The sequence below is a fragment of the Anser brachyrhynchus genome (assembly GCF_964034855.1).
Source record: "Anser brachyrhynchus genome assembly, chromosome: 26".
NCBI lineage: Eukaryota > Metazoa > Chordata > Aves > Anseriformes > Anatidae > Anser > Anser brachyrhynchus.
This window is the reverse complement of record NC_137719.1, coordinates 4896979-4911676: the sequence shown is the minus strand read 5'-3', so window position 1 is coordinate 4911676 and position 14698 is coordinate 4896979. Positions and strand designations below refer to the sequence as shown.

At 61.0% G+C, this 14698-nt stretch overlaps 1 protein-coding gene across 6 annotated transcripts in view; it reads right to left on the bottom strand.

Annotated features, from left to right (window-relative positions):
• BIN3 (bridging integrator 3) overlaps positions 1–14698 on the bottom strand; it is a 39354-nt gene that overhangs the window by 22597 nt on the left and 2059 nt on the right. The window contains exons 2-4 of one of the 6 annotated variants that reach the window (XM_080568690.1): positions 12560–12709; positions 6618–6666; positions 2440–2560 (exon numbers count right to left, since the gene is read on the bottom strand). In XM_080568690.1, coding sequence (XP_080424816.1) covers positions 2440–2560; positions 6618–6666; positions 12560–12563 — 174 coding nt within the window. In that variant the 5' untranslated portion in view covers positions 12564–12709. Of the gene's footprint in view, positions 1–2439; positions 2561–3092; positions 4977–6617; positions 6667–11230; positions 11257–12559; positions 12710–14698 lie in introns of those variants that run through there. The other 5 variants (XM_080568693.1, XM_080568694.1, XM_080568691.1 and 2 more) reach the window with 5 other exon arrangements.

Genomic DNA, 14698 nt, shown 5'->3' with positions numbered 1-14698 from the left:
GAAATATTGCAGGGGGGCAGCGACCTGCCTGCTCCGTGCCCGTGCCTCGGGAAACGCCTGCACGGACCTGGAGAAGCATCAGCTGTACGGGGAGCTACGCTTCCAAAGCAGATCAAGTCTTTTATTTTATTTTTTTCCCCCCAGACCATCTCAGAGCAGAAGACATTGCCACCGGCTGCGTCAGCCCATTCCGAGGATGCGCTCCAGCACACGGGCTGGAAGCTGACGGCGGCAGCGGGAATGCCTTGAAAGCAGGGAGGTGGCAACGTCGCGGGCGCTGACACGGGAGCTCGGCTCCCGCACCCCCTGGGCTGCTCCACGCTCATGGGGACGAGCCTGATTCCTCTTCCAGAAGCACGAATATCCCCAAAGCAGGGAGGATCTCCTCCCCTCTGCTAGCATCGTGCTAAGGACCACGGTGGCCAGCAGCCAGACCCCACCAGCCGCTCGCTCAGTCCCCCTCCTCGAAAGGACAACTTTTCCCCCAAAAAACACCCCTCAATCCATTCCCGAGCCCTCCAATCCCCCGCACTGCATCCTCCGAGGTGCCCCTAGGTACGCTCCTAGGACACGTTCCTCCGTGCTCCGGCAGCAATTCCCTGCAGTGAGCTCCTCCAGCTGCAGCAGGGGTTCGCGGCACCTCGCACGAGCACGCAGCGCAGGAGCTCAGCCTTCCCCCCGCGCTACATCGCTGACTGCTTCCTCCTACTTGCTAGCTGGCAGCAGCTCTCCAGCGATACGAGATATTTTAAGGAGCTTTCCTTCCATGCGGTCTGTTTGAACGCACACTTAAAACATTCACTCCGCACACCTCGGCGACCCAACAAGCAAAAACGGCTTTCGATTGACCAGCCAAGAGGAAACGCGTGCGCTTTTGTTGTCGTGGGAGCGAGAGCGGGTTCGTTTGTGCTGTCGGGCTGCCGTGCTGGGAAGGAAACGCGAGCAGCTAGGACGGGCAGGACCCAAAGGTTTGCTCCCAGCCTTCGCCCTGCCCTGAGGAGTTCAAGCCCAGGGTAAGAGCGGGGTGTGAAAGCAGACCGCTTAACACGGATATTTGCTTTGGGATCAAAACTGAAGACCAGTATTTTAAGAGGGAGCCCAGTAATCTCGGTTGTCTTAAAACCTCCTTTTTGAAGCACCTTTTTGCTCTTTTCAAACCCTCGGGCTGGGTGACAGCAGCCCCACGGGGTGCCGCGTTTCAGCCCCGTGCCCAGCTGTCCTCACCATCAGCCCCCGCCATCCCAGGGATGCACGCTGCCTCCCCCCGCCGACCAAGGGGCTCCGCCGAGCCCCAAATCCCCTCCGTGCTGCTAAAAACGCTCGCTGGAGAGCGGGCACCGAGCGGTGTGGGGGCAGCTCCCACCGCGGCTTCGCGGTTCGGCAGCAATCCGCAGCAGCTGGCGCCTGGAGGTCAGGTACCCGGCACATAGTTAAAAAAAAATAAATAAAAAAAAAATCGCCCCCCGTTTTCTACGGCTGTTCCGGCTGCGAAAATAACCGCGGAGTGTTGCACTCTATTTATACGTCCTAGGTGTGAATTGTTTTGGTTGCAAAGCAGCGACGGGGTCAGGCGTGACTCAGAAAGATGTCCTCTGCAGGCTGGCCGTGTCCTTTCCCCGGCACGGCGCTCCAGCCCCCGACACAAGGGTCCTCCTCGTGTCAGCTCCTCAAAAACCCGAGGTTTGGGCCGTGAAATGAAATTAACTGCAACAACCCACAGCGCCTGCCCCCTCCCTTTTGCTGCTCCCTTCCCTTCTTGCTGGGGAGGGGAACAAAAGCGAAGGCACCTAAAGGACGGGAAGGAAACCTCCATATCCACACCTTGCACCCCTGCCTCTCCCAGGACCCCCAGAAATTCCCCCAAAAAACACCCAACCTGCTGTGCCCGCGTCCCTTCCACGTGGGACCGAGGTGAATCTCCCTGGCAGCTCTTCAGCTGCCCGGCCTGACTCACGTCTCCAGCGCCATCCCTGCGGAGACAGCTGCCCGAGGATTGCTCTTTATTTTTCACGCCCACAGGAGCAACTGGCTACCCGTCGGCGCCGTCTGCGCGCGGCTGCGGCCCTCCCGAGTCATCGCTGCTCGCCTTGGCATCGCGGGAGCCCGGGGACGCTCCAGGGACAGCAGGGAGCGGGGTCTTGGATAAAACCCCGCTCTGGCCGTGCTCGCGCCGCGCAGATTTATGGAAGGCAACGAGTGATGGATGAGAGGCACGTGGAGCGAGCGAGGAGGGCAGGCTGGGAGCGAGCCGAGCACGTTTCGCTAGCGCACAGCAACTCCTGCTCCCAGGAGCTATCCGCAGCGGCCGCGCCGCCCCGACACGCACGGCAAAAGGCTACGGATAGGATTAGCGCGTTAAGGGTAACGAGAACAAGAAGGCCAGGCAAGAAAATGACAATATCCCGAAGGGAAGTTGCTGTAACGTTAAAATAATCCCACCTCTCCGCAGCCGCTTTCTGAAACCTCCCAATCGAAACGTGTTTCTGTGCCGAACGCTATTTCTTCGAGGCATTGCGGGCTGCTTAATGCAGAATTGCTTTCTCTGGCTTTTTCTTTAAACCTACGTAAGGAACGACGAGTTCTCAAAAGCACCGAAGGAAAACGGTGCTCTTCTTTCTCACCCACTTATTTTTGTTTGCAAACACCGGGCCCTCCACCCGCGATAACCTCCCTCCGCTTTCAGGGCAGTATCATAATCGACACCATGGTTACGAGGCAATGAAGCAAGACCAAAGCCAACACTACAAAGAGATGGAAATAAGGGACTGTGATGAACCTCCTCACTCCCCTGAGGTTAATTTCTCTTCCCGGAGGAGGAGGACTAGCTGATTTCTACATGTTCCAGTGGTCTCAGCCTTTTCACGGGCCTTGGGAGAAAGCAGGAAGCACAGGCTTCCTCCTCCCTCCTCTCCGAAAGAAGAAAGCCACGTAATTAGGCCACGAATTCTGCCACGACCTGGAACTTCTGCTGAGCTTTTGTCGTGTCATCAAACAGGGGGAGAAGCAGGGCAGAATCCGTGCGAGTGCCACGGGGGGAACGATCTCTGCGGATCCAAGCGGAGCCTTGAGCCAAAGCGGTGCCCTGGGCGTACCTGGGACTCCACGGGCCAAGCAGCGAGCTCTCCAAATCCTCCATCCAGCAAGCTGGAGGAGTGCCCGGTGCTCCCAAGAGACGCTTGGAACACTAAAAGGGAAAAAAAAAGGAGCAGCTCCACCTGCAGAGGTGGGTTACGTCCTGCCAAAGACTGAATGAAAAGAGCGAGGAGGAGCCAAACGCTTGAACTCGGGTCACTCGGTTTCACCCCGCCGCCGTTTCCTCCGTTTTTTTGGAGATTTCCAGCTCTCTGGTGGGGCCCGATGGAAAGGGGCAGCCGGCAGGCAGCCGCACGCAGCGGAATCCTCCTGCTCGCGCAGCTCCGCCGTCCGCCACCCCTGGGGAGCCCAGCGCTGCCGGGATGAGTCAAGGCGGGGAGGCTTGGCAGGCTGGAGGGCTCGGCTCCGCTCCCTGCCAAGCTGACTCACCCCAGGTTAGCTCTCCATCTGAGTCAGGCCGGGGTGAAAGCCGGGCGAGGCGGAGGGGCCGCGCTCTGACCTCCCCCATCCCGAGCGGGGACGAAGCCCCCGGCTCCCCCCCGGCCGCGGGTGGGACGCGGCGGAGCCGTCTCCGCGCCCCGCGGGGACGCGAGGCCGGCTCCTTCTCCCAGCTAGCTGCCGCCTCGCATCACCCAGGCCCCGGTGAGGAGCAGGGGACGACCTCGGGGTGACAGCGGTGAACTTCAGCCAGCCGGAGCCGCAGCCGAGCTCGGGCGACAGCCGCGGCTCCGGCGTAACCTCCGCGTGGATGGGAGGCGTCCCGGGGGAGGGCAGGGAGACCAGCTCTGCCCTAAGAGGCTTCAGCTCCGCATTTGGAGCAAGAAGCGTTCTGCAGAGAGACGTAACTCTAACGGGTTCAAGTCCTCTCGCTGGGCACGGGTTTAATCGGGCCGTGGCACGACGTCCCCTGCGCCCCCAGCGCTGGCGGCTCCGCGCGGCGCATTAGAGCCCCCGCGCCCCGGCGACAGCTGCTCTTTGCAGGGGAGAGGAGGGGAGAGATTACGCCGTCTGCGAGCGGATTTGCCCAGGTTAAGGTGGGAAGGAGGCAGAGGCACGGCTCGGGGGGGGCCGGGAGAGCACTTCAGTTCACCAGCCGCTGCTTTCTACGGGGGTTTCCTTCCACCTGAAGAGCTGAGCCGCGGCTGACACCGTGCCCTTCTCCGGAGGATCAGAAGCGAGTGGGCACAGGGAGTCATGACTAATCCCCTCTGCAACCCAGACAAATTGCCTTTCAGTACTACTACCGGCCTAGATCTGACACCAACCCCAGCATCGTTTCATCAAAAAAAAAAAATAATGAAAAAAAAAAGGCTTGCTGGTGAGCTCAGCCTCCCTCGGCAAAGCGATCCTCCCCTCTCCTGCGCTCGAGCTACGGAGAGCCAAATCAGTCAGATGCTAATAAATGTTGGTTTTGTTTTTTTTTTCTTCTTTTCTTTTCTTCTTCTTTTCTTTACCCCCCTCTTTTGTGGTCCGATCTCCGTGAGTGGGAGATCTTCTCCCCGCAACCACTTCCCCTCGGACCGGCTCGGGACGCGGCGCTGGCGGTGCCGCACCTTCCCACTTCCTGCAGCGGGCTCCGGAGGCCGACATCTGGAACATCGCAGGCCACGAAACCAGAGCTCGGCTGCCACCGCCGCTCCCCGAGGCCCCCGCAGATGGAGAAACCTCTCAGCCTGCAGCCGGGAGCTAAAACCCGGGGGCCTCGAGCCGGCCGAAAGCTGGGGAGCAGCCCCGACGCTTCCACGCCACGGAGCCGGGGCGAGCGCGGGGCTGAGCACCTCCTTCCCGGGGGGAGACGGGCGCTTTCCTGCCGTTTGCTCTCCTTTGAAGGGCTTCACCTCGTGCTTACTGTGAGGTTACCAGGCTCCGGGCTTCCTACTTTCGGCTCTCCGCGGATCCGCCGCCTGCAGGATCGATAAACGGGGGCCACGTCAAAATCGGCGCCCGGCTCGCACAAAAACTCGCTGTGCTTCTTTGGGGAAGGAAAGGAAAAGGCCTGGAAACGCTGGTGCTGCCGAATGAACCCCTGCCTGCCGGATATTCTGGGCTGTTCTATTTAATACACACATGTATATATATCTATATCTATATCTATAAGCAACGCCTGCCAACTGCCTCCCAACCGCGCACGGCAGCGGCTCGGGGGAAAGCAAGCTCCCCAAAGTGCTTGCAGGGCAGGGAAAAAACAGCAAGAGGAAAAAAAACAAAGTCAGCCAGGGTGGGATGGAGACGTCCGGGGAAGCTGTCCAGGTCACCCCGAGCTGCAGAGCGGGTGGTTTCTGCGACAGCAGGAAAGGCTGCCGGGGTTGGAAATCGAGGGTGAGAGGCAAAATCTCAGGGCAGGGCAATGCGGGGGTCCCGAAACGAGCAGGATTGGGTGCTGAGGCTGGTGGGCTGCCTTCACGCCCAGCCCAGGCAGCAGCACTTTTCACCTGGTGGCCGCCGGCCCCGCCAAAGGGCAGCGGAAGAGGTGCGAAAACCCTCGAGGGATTTCAGCGGTCCTTGACTTGGTCGCCCGCCTGGCTTGAATTTTGTGCCGACAGCTCGGAGCCGTTACAGAAAATTGCTGCTCCACGGCAGCACGCGACGAGAAAAGCCTTAAAATAAATAAAAAATGAGAACTGAGCCATAAAGGGAGCAGCAGAATTAGCCCCTGGGGGGGGGGGGAAATGTCATCTCCCAAGGAGAAACTGCCCCAGAACCGCGCGTGCCCACGCGCCCCGAGGAATTAGCGGCGACGATGTCCCGGTGAGGCAGGATCAGCGCCGTCGGGCTGCTCGGGGGATTAGGGCACCAACGCCGTTACAAAGACGAGGTCTCCCCCGTGCTCGCTCTGATTTTAGGGCAGGTACGCGGGATGGCTTTCAGGGGCAGCTCCCGAGAGGTGCCACAGCTTTTCTGCGCGGGACAAAGGCGAAGACCATCTGCTCGAGAAGGGAAAACACCGCAGCCAGCTGCGAGGAGCAGCGCTCGGGGTAGGAGCCTCGAACGCCCGAGAATACAAAATGCTTTTTTAATTTGCTTTTAAAGCAAATGCTGTGCAGCACAAATTAATTCACGCCCGAGCACTAAGCATCTCGGCTTATAAGCCTTTCTTTGGAAACAGTTATATTCAGCGAGCTGAACCACTCCTCCTCCTCCATCTGCTCAGCAAGGCTGAACAAACAAGCCATTGCTGAAAGAAGGAAGGAAGGAAGGAAGCCCGTTCAGCCATCTCCAAGGAAAACCGTGCCAGACCAAAAGAGCTCTCTCCCCTCGTCCCCCCCCCACCCTCCCGGCCCCGAAAAGGGAGCGGATCCCGAACCGAAATCCTCTCCCAGCTCGGGACTCCCCCTCACTCCTCGCACGAGGAGCCGGGCGCTGGTCAGAGCCCGCAACAGGTTTCTGCTCGCTCCCATCTCCCTCCCACGCGCGCGCACACACACACGCGCGCTGGCAAAATGGGACGAGTCAAAGTGCTGCCTTGACTCATCAGCCACATGATCAAAGGCTGGATCTAAAAAAGGGGGAATCGGTTTACTCACTGTCTTGGGTACAATCTGTTTCTTGGGCTGCCCGATCTTGAACGGTATCCTGGAAAAGAGAGAAAGGAGGGAGGGGAGGAGAACGGGTGAGCGGAGCCGGCCTCGAGCGCGGCGCCGCAGCAAAAGCCTGGCTCCGCCGGCCCCGTCCTCGGCGAGGGGTCCTGGGGTGAGCCGGGCTGGATTTTGGGGGGCAGGAAGCCTTGCACAAAGCGTGCTTCCCCCCCAACCCAGAGCCCCTTTCCCTCGCTGCTCTCCAGCCGCCGCCGTCCCCTTTTCCCTGCCCCGGCGATGGGAAGAGAGGCGAGGGATGCTGCAGGCAGTCCTTGGCACGGCGAGCGGCTGGAGAACGCGCCACGCTTCCAAACAAATCTGAAGGGGAGGGAAAAAAAAAAAAAACACACAACACAACAAAACAAACCCTGTAAATATTTAGCGAGAGGATATTAAAAAAAGTAACAGCCCGAGCGTCTGGAGCTGCAAGCCGCTTCAAAGGATTTCTCCGGTACAACAGCTGTAGGAGCGGCTCACCTGCCAGCCTTCATTCTTAAAATCCCTAATATGGTTGCTAGTAAAATCTGGGTTACCTAAATTGGCTTCCCCACGCGAGCTAGCTCGGAGGTGAAGAGTACTCGAAGGAAATCACGCGCCGTACGGAAGGGTGGCTCGGTCAGACGGTTACAGCCAGGCGGCCACCCCGGGAACGATTGGGTTTCTTCCCCTTATCAGGATCATAAAAAAGCCAGGAATGCAAGCGCCGTCTTGGGCGGGTTTAATTAAGTCAAAGAGGTTAAAACGTCGCGTCCAAAATCTGCCAGCGGGCGCCATTTGGGGCATTATGTTGCTTTAACCAAACCAAAAAACCCGGTCCCGAAAGACAACGCCAACCTCTCTTCCCGGAGATGCCTCAACTGGAGCACTCCTACGGCTCCTCTGCAACCACATCCCAGCCCCGATTTTTTTGGGGCTCTTCCTGCAGGGCGTCGGAGCCCCCCCGGACCCCGCTACCCAAAACCTGGGCTGCTGAAGGGCACGGCGGGACCGGGGTTTGGCCGCTGGCCGGGCCGGCTCCTGGCTCCCGAGCTGGCTCCGCTCGCCGCCGGACATGGCCAACGAGCGCTCCGTTTTCCACGTGCTCCTCATCAGCTTCACTTACGAGCTGCCACGCACCAACGCTGCTACCCCTGCTCCATCAGACGGCTGGAAGCCTTCCTACCAGCTCCCCCGAGCCCCTGGAAATCCTTTTATTTGTAGGGTATTTTGTAAAACCAGCGCCACGCTCCGCAAACACCGCGCGCCGGGGGAAAGCGCCCGCCACGAAGCCCCGTCGGCTCGAGGGAAAGCCAAAACGGGGTTATCCAACGCCCCCCCCGATCCCCCCCTGCCTCCTTTCGCCAAGCTTTGGCATCGTTTTCCAACCAACGGTGTAATTAGCCGCCGGTAACGAAGCCGGCCCTCAGCCCGTAGCGCCGAGCGGCTCGCGGAGCAGCGGCCAGCCTGAGTCACCGGGCTTAAATTTAAATTTTCTGCAGAGCTTCCTGTTTATTGTTCTCCGGTTCAAGCGATATAATTTTAGGGTTTTTAACCCTTTCCAGCTCCCGGGGCATGCCGGGCAGCCGTGAATCACACTTCTTTTCTAAACAAACACTCGCCTGGCGTATAATTACCCCGTCAATAAGCGGGTGTGCGGTGCCTTACAGGAAGAAAAGCGTGAAAAAAAAATAAATAAACGAAGGATTTTGCTTTCTGTTTTCCTGCACGGGTCAAATATAAACCAAAATGAGGTAGCTCCCTTCTTCTCCCGGGCACAGGCTGTCCTGGAAGCCAGGTGCCGTCACTAGATGTTTTTGGAAGTGACTGCATAAACCCGGCTCGGTGGCAGGAGGAGAAATCCGCACTGGCTCAGGCTGGGAAGGAAGCCAGGACGAGGGAGCTGTGGGCTGCAGCCAGGCACGGCCGAGCAGCGATTGTGGGGGGGGAAAAAGGCACAATTTGGGGAAAAAAAAAAAAAGAAGAAAAAAAAAAAAGACGTGGTCTTCAGGGTGAGCAGCCGAGGGTGTAGGGCTGGAGATCCCGGAGCTGCGGCCGGGTGGCGCAGCTTAATTAAACGGCAATTAAAGCGTGGTCGGTGCCTCGAATCAAGGAAAAAAAAGCAAAAAAAAAAAAAAAGGGGCGAGAGGCAGAGCGACGCCACGAGCCCACCTTGAGCCGGCTGGAGGAAGGAGGAGGAGGAGGAGGAAGAGGAGCGCAGCATCTCCCGCACGGGGTCCGGCCACCCCGCGGCACCGGGCGGGGGCTCCCCTCTCCTCCACGCTGCAGGGGGAAGGAAATAAAAAAAACCCCAACAAACCTCGGCTACCTTTTTTTTTTTTCTTTCCAGAACAAAAGAAAGTCAACAGAGCGCCGCACGCCGCTCCAAATCCACTTCGAAAGAGTAAATATCCCCCTCAGCGCCACGATGCCCGTTGGTAATTAGGACTGCCTGGGTGAAACCTCCCGAAAAGCCACCCCGGGCAAGGAGCGGCCGCGCGCCGCGGTGCCGTCGTCGCTGGGTCCCAACTGGGGACGATTTCCCGGTTTCCAAACCTTCCCCTTTCCACGCGGATCTGCGGGGACGAAAAAAAAGAGGCGCGAGCAGGAACAAAAGCAGCGAGGGAGAGAAAAGAGGAGACGATTTGAGCCGAGATTTTGAAGTAAACGAGAAGCCGGGCGCTCGGGACCGCGGCGGCGGGGCGCTGCCGGCAGCGGGGACTTGGTGTCCCCTGGGGCCCCGTGTGTCCCCCCCTGCAGAATTTGGGTGACAGCGGGCACCCGATGCTGCGACGCCGCAAGCGGCCACGGCAACAGAAGTAAAAATCAAGAGGGGTTTTGTTCTGGTCGGAGGCCGTACAAAGGGCCTTTTGCGAGGAATCCCGGGGAGGTGGCTTGGTGCCGCGAGCCCCCCGGGGCGACGGGAGCTTTGCACGCTCCCGGGGGGACAAAAATCACCCCCAAATGCGGCCGCGGGCCTGCACGCCCCGAGGGGAAAGCAGAACGGGCGCGTTTTTGGTTTCTGCCGAGCGAGAGGAAGCCGGGGCTGTGTTTGGGGTGTGAAATCCCTTGAAATCGTGTTCCTGAAGAGCGCGCGGGCTGACTCACAGCAGCGTTCCCCCTCCGGTCGGAGCCAGCCCCTCGTCCCCCCCCCCCCCCGGGGCTGGCCGGGGACACGGCGGTGACTTCTGCGAGGCTGATGGGGCTGGGACGGGAGGGAGGAGGGCGAAGCACCGAGGGGAGGGGGGGTGGGAACGGCTTAAAGTCGGAAAAAAAGTGTGGGTGGAGAGAATCCTGCGAGCTTCTACTCGGGGATGTTCAGGAACCCCAGGGAGGGGAAGGTGGGAGAAGCTGTGGCTAATTTTCTCTGAAGTTTTCCCAGCAATGTCACATATTTACTTGGCTTTTCCATGCACAAACCCAGGGCCGCGCAAAAAAAAAAGAGAAAAAAAAAAAAAAGCAGCGAATTCTCCCCGGGACGCGCGAGAGAGTCGGAAACGAACCCCGCGGGCCGGGGGGAGCGCAGCTCACCGAGCTCTGCGGGGACCTGGGGATTAAAAGACGGGGCTCCCGCTCCGCCGCGGTCCCCTGGAACGAGGCCGGGCAGGGACCGCCGGCCCAAAACCGCTTTAATTAGGGAGGAAAACGTCTTCAGGCTGCGTCCGGCGAGCCGCCGTCCCGTGGGACCGCCCCGAGCACGGCCGGGTTGCAGAAATCCCCTCTCCGAAAAGCGAGGGGGCGAGCGGGGAGCTCTCCGCGGAGCCCCCCGGGGACGGATGGATGGACGGACGGACAGGGCTGAGTGGGAGGAAGGCTCTCGCTCGCAGCACATCTCGGACAGCCCGTCGAGGTTGATTACCCAGACGCTGAGGCAAAGCGACACCGAGCCGCCCCGATCGAGGGCGAGCGGGGGCGGCGCTGGGGTCCGGCCCCGCGGGTCGCGCCGCCGAGGTGGCGTTCAGCGGCGGCAGGGGTTGGTTCTCATCGAGAGCACGGCCGCGCGTCAGGCTGTCCGCCCAACGAGCCTCTGGGGAGAAGTGCCCTCTCTCCGCGGAAAGCGTCGGGGTTGGGTTGGTTTTTCAGTTGGGTTTCTGGGTTTTTTTTTCCTTTTTTTTTCCTTCCCCCCATCAAAAAAAAAAAAAAACAAAAAAACAAGCGCCAGCAAAACAGCGTAGCCTGGACTTCGGCCAGAACTATTCGCTGCTTGAATTTCCACCAAAATTTCCACCGAAAACATCGAGTTTTTTCACCGGAACGAAAGCTCCCCGAGCGCGGCCAGAACAACGGGGCTCAGCACCCTGCGCTGAGGACCCCGGCGAGCCCGGCTCGCGGGCGCGGCTCCGCTTTCCAAAAACCTTGGCCGCGCTGAGAGCTCCTAGAAAACAGGGTGCCCACCTCTGAACCCCCACAGAAGCCAATTTGGGGCTGAAAACCAGCCCTGAGCCACCCTAAGGCCCCCCTCTGCCAGGGTCGGGGCAGGGTGCTGTGCCGAGAGCTCCCCTTCTCCCCGCCGGTGCCCGCGCTTTGGAGAGGGCTCGGCGCTGGGTGCAGGGAGACAGCGGCGTGTGAGCGGGGCTGGAGGCTACCTGGGAGAGATCGAAGCACTCCTGCACGTGCCAGCAGGTCGAAAAAAAACAGGGGAACGGCGAGGGAATGACTTCTCCTTTCTCACCAGCGGACCGCAGGCACCACCTCGGGGTCCGCAGGGAGCTCTGTCCCCTGGAGCGGTGCCTCCTGCGCCCGGGAAAGCATCAGAAGGGCAAGGCGGAAACTCCTGAAAGAGTCAGAAATTGTCCCAAAAGCTCTGCTCCTGCACAGCCCCGAGGTGCCGTCGGCGCTGGCACCACCCGCGGCGTCCCCGTGCCGCCGGCAGGATTTGGCCAAGGGCAGGAGGAGCAGGAGCAGCGCGACCGGTGCCGGTTCCTGCCGCCGCATCACCTCTCCCGCCAGGCAAAGCAGAGTTTCGTGATGCCACGGGGGAACCCAGGGCACCCCAAAGCCCCGGAGGTGTGAAGGCGGCCCTAATATTGCTCGAGGAAGGGCAATAGGTTTATTATCGGGTCGGAAAACAGGACCCAAAGAGAGAAAACGCGGGGAGAGCTGGCGCGAAAACCGCCCCCAGCCTCCTGCCCCGCGGGTCTCCGGCCTCGGGGCCGCCCGAACCCCTTCCCAAATCCCCTAAAATCCCCTAAAACCAGCGGCCGTGCCCTCGGAGCTGGGGAAATCCAGGCCGGCACAGGTGAGGAAGGCAGCCGCGGTTGGAAGGAGAGCCTCTCGCCCGGCTCCGGCTGCCTCGCTGTACTACGGGGTGTCCATGGAAACTGCATGCACCGTCCCACCCCGCTCCCCCTGCCTCGGAGGAACTCATGGCAACCGCTCCAAACACAGCCCCGATGCGCAAGGAAAAAATTACCCAAACGGCTCGCGGCCGGGGGGAGACGCCGCCGCGCCAAAGCCCGCCTTCGGTTCTCCCCGCTGAAGCCTCGCGGGGAGGCCACGGCGTGGGGAAAGGCACGAGGGGGGGCCGAGGAACCGGGACCCTATAAAATAAGGGCTTGGGGATGCGCGCTCCCGCCCGCGTGCCAGCCCCGCGGCCGCGAGCGCAGAGGTAAAAAGGCACTAAAGGGCGTCGGGGCGAGCTCTTGTGGCGCGGGGGGGAGGGACGGGGCCGCAAAGACCCCCCCGTTTGGCGCAGGTTTAGGGTCAGAGCCCCGCTTTCGGCCCGGCCCCGCCGCCGGCGGCGGGGAGCCGCGAGCCCCCCGCCGCGGGGCCGCTCGCGTCCCCGCAGCGTGCGCGGTGCCGGCGCGGAGCGGAATCAAAAATAATGTCAGAAATCCGCTCTCCCACCCGTTCCGAGATGAGCACGTAAAAAAAAAAAAAAATTAAAAAAAAAATAAAAATGATATTTTACTCACCCATCAAAAGAAAATTACTCACGCCAGGCGCGTGGGCGAGCAGAGTTTTGCGAGGCTGTTTTAGGCCCTGACTGCGCTACAAAAATATCCATTTTAAGCCTGGTTGTGAAACGCGGTTGTGGCTCAACTAGAACATTGTTTTTCAGCTACCTGTACAAAGGAGACGGGAAAAAATAATAATTAAGGAATAACCACGCGTTAATCCCGCCGGGGGGGGGGGGGGGGGGGGGGCGTGCTGTCGCCCTCGCGCGGCTCCCGAAGGCCACCCATGGGTGCTCCCCTGCATGGGGTGCCCGGGAGGTGTCCGGGAGCTTGATCCCATCCCATTTTATCCCGTTTTCATCTCCAGATCCCGATTTTCGCTGAAAGCCGGGGAGAACGGGGAAGCGTTGCCATCGGCCGCGGTCCGGGCTCCGAAAAAAAAACGTCAGGACGGATTCCCCGGGAGGCGGCAGCGCCTCGGTTTTCGCGCAGCACCCACCCAGCGCGGCCACAGCACACCTCCGGAAGGCTTAAAACCCGCTTAAAAACCCGCGTGCCGCGGCCCGAACCCAGGAGATTTCAAACACGATTAAAAAAAACCAGCCACTGCCCCCGTGCCGTGGCCCGAAGGCGCCTGCTGCTCCCCGCTCCCCAGCCTCCCAACACCCCCCCGTCGCCTCCCAGCGAATTTCCTTTTCTGAGACGCTCCCCCCGGCCCCCTCGTCCTCTGTTACACCCCGAAATATTTCGGACGGCACATTTCCATCTCCTCCCGGGGAGCGAAGCACCGCCAGCCCGCGTGGCCCCGACCCTTGGCCACCCGGTGCCCCCAGCGCGAGCTCAGCTCGGCCCCAAGACCCCAAAACCCACCCCAAAAATGCCACGGTGCCCCAGGAGACTGCGTGCTGAGCGGTGGCTCACTATCACCATTTGCTTAACGTGTTTTGTGTTTTTTTTTCTGCCCGTTTTTTTTTTTTTTCCTGCTGGTGCAGCGGTGCCGAGCCGTCAACGCTGCCGAAAGCCCCTGCCTGAAGCCACCCCAAAAGGAGGGGGTGTTGGCGAGGCTGTCTGCGAGCTGCGGCGGCGTTTGGGCTCGCCAGGTTCCAAGAACCTTAAAAAAAAATACGATAAAAAAACCCTTTGGGCTGCCACGAATCCCTCGGGAAACCTGCGGAAAGCGCAGAAAACCCGCGCAGGGGCGAGCCGCCGGGCTCCGCGGCCCCCGGGCTCGACGCCAAAAGGAAGGCGGCGAGTTTTGGGAAACGTCTCCTCGGTCCGTGTCAGGCTGCTTCCCAAAACGAGCCTCCTCCTGCCCTAAATACGGCTCAGCCCGGAAAGGCAGCGCCGCTCGGCTGCCGGGATGCAGGAGTCAGGGGATGGGGGCTTTCGCCGGGCCGCCGTCCCCGGGGGCCGAGTCCCAGGAGCTCCGGAGCGAAGTTTCCTGCTCCCACCACGGGAATCGGGCGCTTCCCGGGTTGGCGTGGGGCAGGACCCCGACCTGCCAGACGCTTGGCTGGAAGGAGGGAACGCAAGGGATTGAAAACACGTGGAACCGAGAAGGTGCCCGCTCGCAAGCGGCCTCGCCGCCCTTTTAATCCCCGTTTTTTGGCAGGAAATCTCATCGAGGCGACGGCTGCTCCGCTGCGCGGGGGCACTGCGCCCGCCCGTGCCGCTGAGGACGAAGCTCCCAGCCTCGATTCTCCCCCGCGGGCGCCCAAAGCGAGCCCCGCGAGCCCCACTGACGTTCGGGGAAAGCAAATTCCTGCTCCGAAAGGAGGAGAAATAACGCTCGGCCTCCCGGCGGGGCGCGCCGGCACCCACGGCGGCTGCTTTTTGCCCTGACGCGGGGCGCAACTGACAGCACCCGCTCCCCACGGCGCCCGCCGGGCTCCCCCCCCTCCCCGTGAATAGCTCGATTCATCGGGGGGGTGGGCGGCACGAATTAGGGGCCGGCGGGGCCCCGAGGCCGCACTGAGGCCGATTGTGTCCCCCGCGCGCAGCCGGAGCCCCGCGGGGGTCCGAGGCCCTCGCCGCCGGGCGTCAGCGGCGCCGCGAGACGCTCGAGGGCTGACGTGGGGGAGAAGAAAGAGGAGCCTGATGGCGGGCGCGTAACGTTCCCCCCCCCCTCCTCCTCGCGATGACCTTTTCTTCCTCCCG